Source organism: Gouania willdenowi, chromosome 4, assembly GCF_900634775.1.
Source record: "Gouania willdenowi chromosome 4, fGouWil2.1, whole genome shotgun sequence".
Classification (NCBI taxonomy): domain Eukaryota; kingdom Metazoa; phylum Chordata; class Actinopteri; order Blenniiformes; family Gobiesocidae; genus Gouania; species Gouania willdenowi.
The window spans coordinates 38287199-38301419 of record NC_041047.1 but is presented as its reverse complement, the minus strand read 5'-3'; the positions used below and the strand labels follow the sequence as shown (position 1 = coordinate 38301419).

Here is a 14221-nt window from a genome sequence, read left to right as displayed (position 1 = left end):
TGAAAGTTATTGTGGGAAAATCCACCATTTTGACAATGGCGTTGTAACATATTTTTATGTATTCTAGGTGTTTTCTTTTTTTTAATTTTTTTAAAAGGATTTTTTTGGCTCGAGTGGCCTTTATATGACAGTTGCTTGACAGGAAGGGGGTGAGAGAGAGCAGGGAATGACACGCAGGAGGGGGTCCCAGGCCGGGAATCGAGCCTGGACCCGCTGCAGGTGAGGAACTACAGCCTCCGTACATGGGGCGGGCGCTCAACCCACTGAGCTACACACCGCCCCCTAGGTGTTTTCTTTTTCCAAATGAACTCCGATATTAGTTTATCAATTGATGTGAAAAAAGATCTTGACAGGAACAGAGGAATGCTCTGAAAAACATACAAAAATGTAGGCAGCACATTCATTTTAATTACATTGATTCTACCTCCTAATGATAAAGGCAGCAGACTCCACCGTTCCAAGTCTTGTTTTAAATGACACAATAATGGGGGGGAAATTAGCTTTGAAAATGTCATTAAAATCATGTGTGATCCAGATTCCTAGATATTTAAATTTTCATGTGTTAGCTTTCAGGGAAAAAAGGTCAAAATTAATCAATTTGGCAGTAGTATTAAGTGGCATGATTTCACTTTTTTGTAAATTAACTTTGAACCCTGATATTTTGCCAAATTCTCCCAATGTGTTCAGTATGATCGGTAATTATATTTTAATTTACTACTTTGTATGCACTCATTTCATAATACAGATGTGAACTCTATACCTAAAAACAGTTCTTAAAAAAAACAAAACAAACTATTCTCAAAAAAAATTACAAAGGCTATAGGACAACAAAACAGAAACAGCGAAAGAGAAAATTGAGCGCTTTCTTGTACGGGAACCACTGCCATAGTGAGACATCTCACTTCTATTACTCAGAGAACCAGGGTTATGTAAATAACCTATAGTTTTAAAGAGTAGATATCACACCTTATGGTTCACATGTATTTTATTAAAAATAAAACAGTCGATACAACAAATAAATAGTACATGCATGTAGAGTGTGACCGTGTTATACTAGGCCTTTCTGGTCTTCGTGGGAACGCTGGTGGAAGACAAAAGAGACCGCTGCATCCCAGGAGGCCTTCAGCACCTGGTCCCTCAGGCCTCTCCTGTCAAAGCAGTGGTTCCACTGGGAATAGTTACTGGTACAGTCTGAACCATCAGCAGGAGGCTGGACCTGTCTGCCATTCACACACCGACGACAGCGAAACCTTACAGCGACACAGGAGAGAAAAAGACCAGCATGATCAAAAGATGAGACCCTACACTTTGTTTAACATTAACAATATATTGAATTCTATACAGTTAAAATAGTATTGAACAATATTACAAGTTAATGGATTTGAAGGTGACAAAAAATTACTTGAATTTGATAACTCATGATCATGTGATGTCACATACTAATTGCTAATTTCTTGCAACATGTCAAGCATGCATGTTAAGCTGCCATGTTGGGAATTAAATAAACCTTTCCCCACAAAGTCTTCCAGAATACTATTTTTGTTAGTTATATTACCAGGGATTTAAACCTTAAGGTTAGCCACAGGTGTAGGGAAAGTTGATGGTCAGTAGATGTTGTAGGAGGTGAAGTAGGAAGGTGGCAGAGTTATTGCACAATGTGATTTATGTTTAAGTAAGTTAACAAATTGTTTTATCAGAATTGTATTTGAAGTTAATGTCATTAATCCTTAAAACCCTCTGTAAAACATAACAATTCATTTTTTAAATATAATTTTTAAAGCTACAGGGAGACATTCCAAAAGAGTCAAAAAGACACATGAAGCTCTAGAGCCACAGGTTACAGACCCCTGCCCTAACCCAAGAAATACCAACATATACCAAATGTGTCAGAATTCAGTAAATGACACTTAATGACAGTCTTCATGACATCTCATTCATGCTAATGTCATAAGAATGACATTAATGATAGCGTAAGGTCAGCCTTATACATAAAACTACAAATTAACAAATAATCTAAATTTCATTTTGTGCTTTCGCTTTTTAATTTTACTTACCGCATTGATTCATGTTATTGTTTTTATCTTTTTTTGTAAAGTGTGCCTGATTGTTATGAAAGGAGATTTTAAATAAAATGTATTATTATTATTATTATTAATAAGATAATGAACAATTGTTATTAATTCCTGGTGCAAGAAGTGACTTTCTTATCATTTCTAAATTTGAGAAAAATATCTATCATTATCATTACACAGTAATTAGTAGAATCGTTTAACTACATATGATGCAAACAATAATAACATTGTAAACTACAATATTTGCATTTCCTGAATAAAATACAAGTGAGGATGCAGGTGCTGGTCCACGTCACACTGCATTAGCTTAACATTAGCTAGCATTAGTCTAGCATTATCATTAACCTAACAATAACACTAACCTTGCATTAGCCTAGCATTAGCACTAACCTAGCATTAACATTAGCCTAACAATAGCATTAATCTAACATTAACACGAACTTAGCATTTGCATTAACCTGACATTAGCACTAACCTAATATTAGCATTAACCAAGCATTATCATTAACCTAGCATTAGCATTAATCTAGCATTCCCAACCTAGCATTAGCCGAGCTATAGGCTATAGGATAACAAGTTGCCTGCTGCATCCTCACTAATGAGTTGTCAGAGGAAGCGTTTACTTGTCGTGTGTGTCGCTGGCAGTGTCTTCGTTGAGAGTGAAGAGTTCTCGGAGCTCGCCCAGAGAGAAGTGGCGCTCCACGTCCTGTTCCTCATCCACTACACAGCTGCTCAGCGCTTTCTTATGGGCCTGTCTCTGCAGGATCTTCTCCTCAATGGTCCCAGTCTGTCAGCACGCACACACACACACACACGCACACACACACAAATTAAAGGACAAGCGACTGGTTCTGCTCACAGCCAAGTGCACAGAATTGATTTTAAATATATGTTAGTTTATCACAATAAAGGATCTTTCCCATAACTCTCAAAAAGTAACTAAACCTCTGCTTTCTCCTGACCTGCCACGAGGAGGGAAATGATGATCAGTAAGATGGCGCTGGTGTATGTGGCCTGTCGTCTACCTCTGTCCACTATTTTTGTGATTTTATTGTTTTTGACGCTTCTTATTAATGACATCGACTCCCTCCTGGTGCATTACCGTCAGACACTTTTGGATCTTCATTTTTCTGCCGTTAATTTGAGGCAAAAAGAGCAAAAAACTGCGATCCTTTCAACTCATGTGGATGTGCCACCTTAAATGCTCCGTACCACATCCTCACCTGCCCGGAGACACCGCAGGAGACACAGAGGCAAACGAGGCGGTAGGCTGTTAAACTCAAGGCTTCCCTTGTGCTCTCATCAGATCTTGGATTGATCCACTGCATACCCTGGCAACTTTGTGATCCTGCGATCTCCTACTTGGTTCCCGTGGTGGGCTCTGGAGTCGACCCCCAGTCCGGTGCTGTCTTTCAAATCTCAGGACGCACGGAAGAAACGTGGAGAATCTGTGGCATCTGACTTGGGCTCCGTGCCTTGCCTCTACTCAGGATGGCCTCTCGGTTCCTATCAGGATGGCGCTGGTCATTGCAAGATCCCTGGCAAACAGGTTCCAGTGGATTGGATTTTCTCTTCGTAACTGAGGCCTGGCTACGCGTTGGCGAGTCCACTGCTCTCTCGGATCAGTTGCCTACTGACTGTTTATTTTTTAATAGTCCGAGAAAGTCTGGTAAAGGAGGAGGTCTAGTGACTATTTTTAAGAAGAGCTTTGTTTGTAAACAGCTCTCAGCGCCATCTCCTCCGTCCAGCTTTGAACTGTTTCTACAGTATTTGTGCTGGGCTGATCCCAGCTGGTACTGTGTGCTGTGATTTACAGACCACCGAAATACAACAAGGATTTTATAAATGACTTTTCAGACTGGTTGGCCGAACTAATGCCAAAGTATGATTGATTGTTTTTTAATTGTTCGGCATTTCAACATCCATGTGTGTTGTCCTGACAACACACATGACTTTGTGGATCTCATCCAATCTTGGTGCAATGCGTAGTGGGTCACACACACCAGTTAGGTCATATTCTGTATTTGTTCTTGTGTAATGATGTCTATTTTAAATTTGAATGTGGGTGATGCAATTTTATCTGATCATAAACCTGTTGTTTTTTACTTTTCCTTTGCACACAAATTTAAAGCTCGAGCTCCAGCCTCGCTCTCCAATGTGGTTAACTCCTCCACCGCAATACTTTACTTCTGACTTCACTGAGAACTCTTTGGTGACTCTGGGTAATCTGTGAGCTTAGATACAGAGCATCTGCTCACACAAGCTGAATGTCTAAAAACCCTGGACTTTGCGGTGCTGCTAAAAATGAAGCGTTTAAAACCTAAACCTCAGCCTTGGTTTAACGATGTTACCCGGATCCTCTCATTGATGGGCCTCAGCCAATCAGCTTCGATGCCTCCACTGAGCTCTGTAACACATTTTTGCAGTTTTTTATTAATAAGGTTGCTCATGACCCTTCTATCTTTGTCCCCTGCTCAGCTACCTTTATTCAGTTTGAGCCGACATCCTTACAGAAATTAAAGGAAATTGTGGATCATATGAATCCTTCAGGCTCCCCTACTGATGATATTCTGCCACGCCTTTTTAAAGACATTTTTCTCATGATCGGACCATCAGTTCTTGCGATCATAAATAGCAGCTTGACTTCTGGTGTTGTCCCTGTTGCTTTTAAACATGCTGTAGTAAACCCACTTATTAAGAAACCTGCCCTTCATCCCTCAGTCTACTCTAACTTTAGACCCATCTCTAAGCTCCCATTCTTGTCTAAAGTTTTAGAGAAAATTGTTTTTAACCAGATAAATGATTTCCTCTCCGCAAATAACATTTATGAGGATTTTCAATGAGGTTTTAAAGAAATTCACAGTCCAGAAACTGCACTGTTGAAGGTTTTTAATGATATCTTCTTGGAAACGGATTCAGGGAACACAGTGATCCTTTTGTTTTTAGATCTCACTGCTGCTTTTGATACGGTGTACTAGGGGTGGGCGATATGGGAAAAATATCATATCATGATTTTTACTTTGTGAAATCACAATCACGATTTTATCATGATTTTTTTCATTCAAATCATTTAGACTATTTTAAAGTTCTTTACCAATAAAAAAAACCAAATCACCTTCTTAAAACATTGCCCTAAATGGAAAAAAGGAATAAAAGATCATTTAGGACAAGGAAATTATCTTTCTTTTTTCTTTAAATTGTATGTAAGCAATTCATCAAGCTGGTTTCTAGTACAATTAACATCAAACAAAAAAGCTGACAAGTTATTTTAGTCACACAGTCTTTTTACTTTGTTTAACTAAAGTAGTGTAGCATTAGCATTAGCATCACTTGCTACATAACAAGGCATCATATCAGTCCAGTGATTTCTATTTGTTATTGAGGAAACACACTCATATCAATAAAATCCTACTTTAAGCAGTGTTTGAATCCCTCATTTCACACAGTTCAGACAATGATATCCTTTACAAAATAAAACGTTTCTGCTTTGGTTACATTAGGCCTGGGTGATATGGACCAATACTCATATCTCTATTTCAAAATGGCACAAGGTGATATAAACTCCATTTATTATAATTTTTTTTCAATAGTTTTACAAGAAAAACAATATTGGGTCAAAGTCAGTGGAGCCACAAAGACCCTTTTACTAATGACTAGCAACACAATAACAATATTTTGTGTCACTTTTGACTTTTTCCTTCATTAAGGCTGAAATGTGATTAAATTATGTAGTGTTGCTTTTTTCAGGGCAGCTCTGAGTTGATGAAAGTAGTTTTTAAAGTAAATCACATTCAGGACACTGTCTCTTTAAGAATATAGAAACAGCCCCGTTAGCTACAGCAGCAGATCTCTGCTACAGCGCAGCGACAGAGAGTTAGTTATAGAAGAGAAACACATGCAGTGTTTTCTCAAACATATTTCAGTGTTTCAACACTCAGAACTGATGGAGTTTAACAGACAGACAGACATCTGCACTGAGCCTCTGACAGACAGGCGTTAACACGGAGGAAACAGCACTCTAAGCTAACTCTGTGTCTGTACACTGGGGGGGGGGGAGCTGTGTCTGCATCATATGACTGTGTATGGACCACAGACATATGACGCAGACACGGCACCACAAGGGTTAAAATGTGAACTACAGACGATTCTACAATCTCCGTGATTTGGGAGATCATCGTCATGTTGAAATCCTTAACGATCTAATATCATCATATCGCACACTCTCGATCAGAGCATTGAATTGGGCTCAATGGGGCAGATCTTAACTGGTTTTACTCATATTTGCGACAGAACTTTTAATGTAAAAATTGACTGTTTTACATCTGACTCTGCGCATCCATCTTGTGGTGTTCCTCAAGGGTCTATCCTTGGTCCCCTTCTTTTTGCTCTGTACCATCTACCTCTGGGGTCTATAATGAGAAAATATGGCATCTCGTTTCATTGTTATGCTGATGATTGTCAGATTTAGATGCCCCTGATACCCAATGATTCCTGCTCCTTTTGAACTGTTTAAATGAGGTTAAGGCATGGATATCTTTCAATGTTTTTAGTTTTATCCATCCATCCATCTTCTCCCGCTTAGCCGTTTCCAGGTCGCGGGGGCAGCATCCTCAGTAGGGAGGCCCAGACTTCCCTCTCCCTGGCCACTTCCTCCAGCTCTTCCGGGGGGACCCCGAGACGTTCCCAGGCCAGCTGAGAGACATAGTCTCTCCAGCGTGTCCTGGGTCTTCCCCGGGGCCTCCTTCCGGAGGGACGTGCCCTGAACGCCTCACTAGGGAGGCGTTCAGGGGGCATCCTAATTAGGTGCCCGAGCCACCTCATCTGGCTCTTCTCGATGCGGAGGAGCAGCGACTCTACTTTGAGCCCCTCCCGAATGACTGAGCTTCTCACCCTATCTCTAAGGGAGAGCCCAGCCACCCTACGGAGGAAACTCATTTCGGCCGCTTGTACCCGTGATCTTGTTCTTTCGGTCATGACCCAAAGTTCATGACCATAGGTGAGGGTTGGAACGTAGACCGACCTGTAAATCGAGAGCTTTGCTTTTTGGCTCAGCTCCCTTTTCACAATGACGGACTGGTGCAGACTCTGCATCACTGCAGACGCCGCACCAATCCGCCTGTCGATCTCTCGCTCCATCCTTCCCTCACTCGTGAACAAGACCCTGAGGTACTTGAACTCCTCCACCTGGGGCAGAACCTCATCTCCAACCCGGAGAAGGCACTCCACCTTTTTCCGGTCGAGAACCATGGACTCGGATTTGGAGGTGCTGATTCTCATTCCGGCCGCTTCACACTCGGCTGCGAACCGATCCAGTGAGAGTTGAAGGTCACGGTATGTTGGAGCCAACAGGACCACATCGTCTGCAAAAAGCAGTGACGCAATACTGAGGCCCCCGAACCGGACCCCCTCAATGCCCTGACTGCGCCTAGAAATTCTGTCCATAAAAGTTATGAACAGAATCGGTGACAAAGGGCAGCCCTGGCGGAGTCCAACCCTCACCGGAAACGATTTCGACTTACTGCCGGCAATGCGGACCAGACTCTGACTCCGGTCATACAGGGAACGAACAGCTCCTATCAGGAGGTTCGATACCCCATATTCCCGGAGGACCCCCCACAGGAATCCCCGAGGGACACGGTCAAATGCCTTTTCCAGGTCCACAAAACACATGTGGACTGGTTGGGCAAATTCCCATGACCCCTCAAGGACCCTGCTGAGGGTGTAGAGCTGGTCCACAGTTCCACGGCCAGGACGAAAACCACATTGCTTCTCCTGAATCCGAGGTTCAACTATCCGGTGGACCCTCCTCTCCAGTACCCCTGAATAGACCTTACTGGGGAGGCTGAAGAGTGTGATCCCTCTATAATTGGAACACACCCTCCGGTCCCCCTTCTTAAAAAAGGGGACCACCACCCCGGTCTGCCAATCCAGAGGCACTGCCCCCGATGTCCACGCGATGTTGCAGAGTCGTGTCAGCCATGACAGCTCCACAACATCCAGGGCCTTGAGGAACTCCGGGCGGATCTCATCCACCCCCGGAGCCCTGCCACCGAGGAGCTTTTTAACCACCTCGGCAACCTCAGCCCCAGAGATAGGAGAGCCCACTCTCGGGTCCCTGGGCCCTGCTTCCTGGTTGGAAGGTGTGTCGGTGGGATTGAGGAGGTCTTCGAAGTATTCCCCCCACCGACCCCACAACGTCTCGAGTCGAGGTCAGCAGCGCACCATCCGCACCATACATAGTGTTGACGGTGCACTGCTTCCCCTCCTGAGACGCCGGATAGTGGTCCAGAATCTCTTCGAAGCCGTCCGGAAGTTGTTCTCCATGGCCTCACCAAACTCCTCCCATGTCCGGGCTTTTGCCTCGGCGACCGCCGTGGCTGCACTCCGCTTGGCCCGTCGGTACCTGTCTGCTGCCTCCGGAGTCCCACAGGCCAAAAAGGCCCGGTAGTACTCCTTCTTCAGCTTGACGGCATCCCTCACCCCCGGTGTCCACCAACGGGTTCGGGTATTGCCGCCACGACAGGCACCGACTACCTTGCGGCCACAGCACCGATCAGCCGCCTCAGCAACAGAGGCACAGAACATGGCCCACTCGGACTCAATGTCACCCACCTCCTCCGAGACATGGTTGAAGTTTTCCCGGAGGTGGGAGTTGAAGCTCCTTCTGACGGGAGACTCTGCCAGGCGTTCCCAGCAGACCCTCACTATACGTTTGGGTCTGCCAGATCTAACCGGCATCCTCCCCCGCCATCGGAGCCAACTCACCACCAGGTGGTGATCAGTTGACAGCTCCGCCCCTCTCTTTACCCAAGTGTCCAAGACATGCGGCCGCAAGTCCGATGACACGACTACGAAGTCGATCATCGAACTGCGGCCTATGGTGTCCTGGTGCCAAGTGCACATATGGACACCCTTATGCTTGAACATGGTGTTTGTTATGGACAATCTGTGGCGAGCACAGAAGTCCAACAACAAAACACCGCTCGGGTTCCGATCAGGGGGGCCGTTCCTCCCAATCACGCCCCTCCAGGTCTCACTGTCGCTGCCAACGTGAGCGTTGAAGTCCCCCAGCAGAACGAGGGAATCCCCAGAAGGAGCACTCTCCAGTACTCCCTCTAAGGAATCCAAGAAGGGTGGATACTTCGAGCTGCTGTTTGGCCCATAGGCACAAACAACAGTCATGATCCGTACCCCCACCCGAAGGCGGAGGGAGGCTACCCTCTCGTTTACCGGGGTAAACTCAAACGTACAGGCACTAAGTCGGGGGGCAAGAAGTATAGCCACCCCGGCCCGGCGCCTCTCACCATTGGCGACTCCAGAGTAGAAGAGAGTCCAACCCCTGTCGAGAAGGCTGGTTCCAGAGCCCTTGTTATGTGTCGAGGTGAGACCGACTATATCTAGTCCGAACTTCTCCACCTCGCACACAAGCTCAGGCTCCTTCCCCGCCAGAGAGGTGACATTCCACGTCCCTAACGCTAGCTTCTGTAGCCGGGGATCAGATCGCCAAGGCCCCCGCCCTGGACGACTGCCCAATCCACACTGCACCGGCCTCATATGATCCCTCCTGCGGGTGGTGGGCCTATGGGAGGGCGGGCCCACGTCGTCCTTTCGGGCTCTGCCCGGCCGGGGCCCGTGGGCAAAGCCCCGGCCACCAGGCGCTCGCACTCGAGCCCCAACCCCGGGCCTGGCTCCAATGTGGGGCCCCGGTAGCGCCAATCCGGGCGACGTGAACTGCCTTTGATTTTTATCTTTCATATATGGCCATATAGTTTTAATGAATCCAAAACAGAGCCTATTCTGTTTGGTTTAAGCAAATCCAAAGTCTTGTTCAGTCTGGACTCTATGAACAAATATTCAAAAAAGTCTGTGACCAGTCATCGTGGACTCTGGATTAACTTTTAATAAGATGTCAATTTTACATTTTAAAAAAGAGCTTCTTTCAGCTGTGGTGCATTGCTAAGTTTAAACCTGTTTTAGGTAAGAAAGAACTGGAGACCGTTATCCATGCTTTTATCACAAAACAACTGGACTATTGTAACTCTCTCTATGTTAGGCTCACCTCCAGCTGGTACAAAACACTGCTGCCCTGTTATTGACTGGTAGAAGAAGGCAGGAGCATAAAACACCTCTTCTCTCCTCCTTTCACTGGCTCCCTGTACGCCAAAGAATTGATTTTAAAATTATTTTATTGACATACAAATGTCTAAATGGCCTCCATCCATCCGACAAGTCTGAACTTTTTAAGCCATACACTCCATCTCGGGCTCTACGCTCAGCTGGCCAGCAGCTCTTGGCCGTGCCGAGGACGAAAAGGAAGTCCAGAGGGGATCGGGCCTTCTCTGCGGCAGCTCTAAGGCTATGAAACGAGATAAATATAAGAGAGGCTCCTTCTGTTCAAATTTTTAAATCTCTTCTAAAAAAAACAGTTGTTTGCTGTGGCTTTTAACACCGTGTGAGTCTATGTCATTTTTAATTGTTCAATGTTGTATTTCTTGTATATGTTATATGTTTTATTGTACAGCGTTTTGGTCAAACCTTGTTTGTGTTTAAACATGCTTTATTAAAAAATTGGAATTGGAATTTAAAAAAATGCCTTGATTATGGGCGGGAATCCTGGAGCAGTTAAGACATGCCCAGTCCACACTATTAAATCTCCAATTACTGTAACAATCTATGCTATGCTAACTAGCTACTCAATACTCAATATACCTCTCTATTCACTCTTCTCTCAATCCAACCTACTCACCACAGATTGTCGAGACCACAGTTGATTTATCAAAGGACCGGGGGGCTAACAATGCTTGTTTGTGACACAAGATGGTCCCAAAATGTCACATGATCTTGTTCTCAGCCAATAGCAAAAATCAATTGTAATAGCTGGGTTTCAACACATAGAAGGCAGTCACTCACATTTTACAATAAAATATGCCAAATTGAAATACTTTGACTAAAATGTTGAGAGTTGGACCAAGATCAATCAACAGCATTACTTCATACCCAAATACATTTGTATTCAGTAGAAAAAAGTGGTTTTGAGCTTTAGTTATTCTTTCAGGAGGGAGTGTTGTGTTTAAGTTTTTTGTTGCTGATTTAATGTGGTAGTATTTTCATTCTGTTAACTGTGTGCACTCACAGAGAGGAGCCTGTAGATGTAGCAGGTTTTCTTCTGACCGTCTCTCCATACCCGAGCCATCGCCTGCTCGTCGTTGGCCGGGTTCCAGTCAGGATCAAACATGACCAGACGATTTGCACCAATCAGGTTGAGGCCACACCCCCCAGCCTTACTGCTCAGCATGAAGATGAACTCTGGGTTCTGAAAAACAAATGCATTCAGGTGCAGTTCCTTGGGTGTGTTCAAAATCCCATACTAGCGTGGCTCAGGTGGTAGTGGGTCGTCTTCTGATCAAGAGGTTGGGGGTTCGATCCCAGTACCTGACTATGTGTCGAAGTGTCCTTGGGCAAGACACTGAACCCTAAGTTGCTCCCAGTGGTCGACTAGCACCTTGCATGGCAGTCCTGTCCCACTGGTGTGTGAATGTGAGAGTGATTGGGTGAATGCGCTGATATGTAAAGCGCTTTGAGACTGCTTCAGTGTGGTGATAAAGCTCTATATAAAATCAAGTCCATTTACCATTAAGTCAGACGTCAAAATGAGTATGTAGTGCGCTCACACTAGATAGTATGAAAAGATTGAGTACGTGAGAAATACCCAGATGTATGCTATATCGAGACATTTCCTAAGTATTGCACGGTGGGCACACTAATCACACAGAACCGCCGCATGATGCATTGCAAGCGGAACGTAAAATGGTCATGGAACCGGCTTCAAGCTAAAAAATTAACATCCCCATTTCAAAACCCCTTTTGTAAATAGGGCTCTTGTTTTGAAGTTAACTGGAAGTTTTGTCAATAGCATGGAGGTTCTCCCAAAATCTCTGAAATGTGGGAATTAAATGTGTTTTCCGCAAGTTTTATGGATCAAATGAGCACATGTTGATATTCTACCTGGTCACTTTCTCACTTAAAATGTTTTCAGAACTTTCAAAGGTAGAGAATCAACAGAGATATTTAGCCTCAGTGTGTTTCAGATTTTTGTCGTTATAGGTTCCAAAAGCATTTTGAAAAACTTGGAATTATACTTCAATGGGAACGGTCCATCATCCTAATCATACTATTAATATACAGTAGACCGCATATACTCGTTGTGATTGTAGAATGTTAGTGGGACATTTCGAACACAGTCCTCATTTCTCATATCTTTCATTCTTGTTCCACAAAGTCACACTCACAGACTGAACGTTGAACCTTTCAACAATCTTGGCCCTTTTCTTGATGGACATGGTTCCGTCCAGGCGAACATACTGGTATCTGGAACAGACCGACACAAAGGTTCACACGTCAGAGAAAACTAATGACCAAGGTCGGACATGGGCAGCGTTTCCAAAGCACCTTCTAGATCTGCACAGCTTCTCAAACAGGTCCAGTGTTTGCGTGTAGTTGGAGACAAGAACCACCTTGTCACTCGTAGTGGTCCTCGTCATGGCCAGTAAGTAGTCCAGAACCAGCATTTTTCCTAAAACAGAACAAGTTATGATTAAAAATGTGTGTGCAGCTTACAAACCACTAAACAGAAATTTTATAAAAACTACAATTTTATTAAACACAAAGCTGGGGAACCATGTTCGAGTTCTGTGGCTTACACTTATGTAGTTAAAAATGATTAAAATATGTTTCATTTCAAGTTTTCCCATTTCAGTTCTGTTGAGGATCATTTTATCTTCTTTTTAAATAAATTGAAATTGAGGGGTATACGGACAGGAATAAGGCTCAGACGCCCACGCCAAAGACATTAACACCAATATCTTCATTGATTAGGAAGCCTGACAAGGTAACCATAAGATGAAAAACAAATTAGATGATACATAATATTTTTAGTGTATTTTACAGATGATTTAAGACGTGTCAAAACTGACCCGTTATCAAGGGAGATGCTAACAGAAAGCTATCACAAGAAGAATGTTGTGTTTCATGGGGTTATTTATTAAAGGCTCAGTAATTGTGATTAATTAAATTTGAACTTTAGTAATTGTAAACGTAATTGTAATTGACTTTTAGTGGAAAAATAATCATTATAATTTTAAGTGTAAAAAATGCTGGTCACTATAATCATAATTTTGTTGGAATTGAGCATAGATAATTCAAGACGTTATTGTAATTGAAAAATGTAATTGAACCCAACCCTGGCTAGTAGTGCTGACTCATCACTGAAAGGCATCACAGTCAGGGAAAAAGATTGATAGATATCGATCTCTACGTACGGATACATGGACACATCTTTCCTAGGGAAGATTTCCAAGGAAAAGTTAATAGTGTTGTGGACATGAAGCAGTCGAATACTTCAACACTTCAACTGTTTATATGTGGCACTCAATGCCACATATAAACAGTGTGCTTCACAATCTAAACAAAAACAATCAACTAAATAAAACAATAGAAAAAAATAAAATGAATGAGTTGGGAGGGCGTGTCCATAATAGTCCCAATATTACTGCGGATCCCACATAATGCCTCATTCAAATTTGAAAAGTGCGTCTTCAAATCAGAGTTTTGAATCAAGTGTTATTTTTTGTCTCTACAGTGTGTGTGAGTATTTATTATTGAGGGCCTATAACAAGCATGAGTAACTCTATAACTACATTCATCATCAACTTCATCAATTCAACAATTCACTTTTGGCTTTAAAGTTATGCCGTAACAAAGACAAAAAAAACTATAACTTGAGCGTCTCTTCACAAACATTGGCCCTCAGAGAGTTATAAATGCTGGAGATTTCTTCCTGTTAAAAGGGAGTTGTTTCTTCTCACTGTTGCTAAATGCTTGTTCATGTGGATCTTGTTGAGTTTTTTCTTTCTTATTATGAATTTTATATTTTGATAAACGTATTGAGATGACTGCTGTAATTTGTGCTATACAAATAAAGTTGAATTGAATTAAACACTCTAAGAATCTTTATCATATGCAATAGGACTTGGTAGATTGTTGTCATAAAACTGGAGATTTAGCCCAGAGCTAGCTATTAGATAATATGCTGCATTACTTGTTGAATGTGCTTCCGATGAGGACGTTCTATTATATTTGTTTAATTCAAG

The 14221-nt window shown here is 43.1% G+C and overlaps 1 protein-coding gene across 2 annotated transcripts in view; it reads right to left on the bottom strand.

The window, feature by feature from the left end:
- The window catches only part of LOC114462488 (DNA repair and recombination protein RAD54-like), a 34794-nt gene that overhangs the window by 5054 nt on the left and 15519 nt on the right, over positions 1-14221 (bottom strand). The window contains exons 14-18 of one of the 2 annotated variants that reach the window (XM_028445369.1): positions 12522-12645; positions 12362-12440; positions 11206-11385; positions 2696-2859; positions 1027-1250 (exon numbers count right to left, since the gene is read on the bottom strand). In XM_028445369.1, coding sequence (XP_028301170.1) covers positions 1049-1250; positions 2696-2859; positions 11206-11385; positions 12362-12440; positions 12522-12645 — 749 coding nt within the window. In that variant the 3' untranslated portion in view covers positions 1027-1048. Of the gene's footprint in view, positions 1-967; positions 1251-2695; positions 2860-11205; positions 11386-12361; positions 12441-12521; positions 12646-14221 lie in introns of those variants that run through there. The other variant, XM_028445367.1, reaches the window with a different exon arrangement.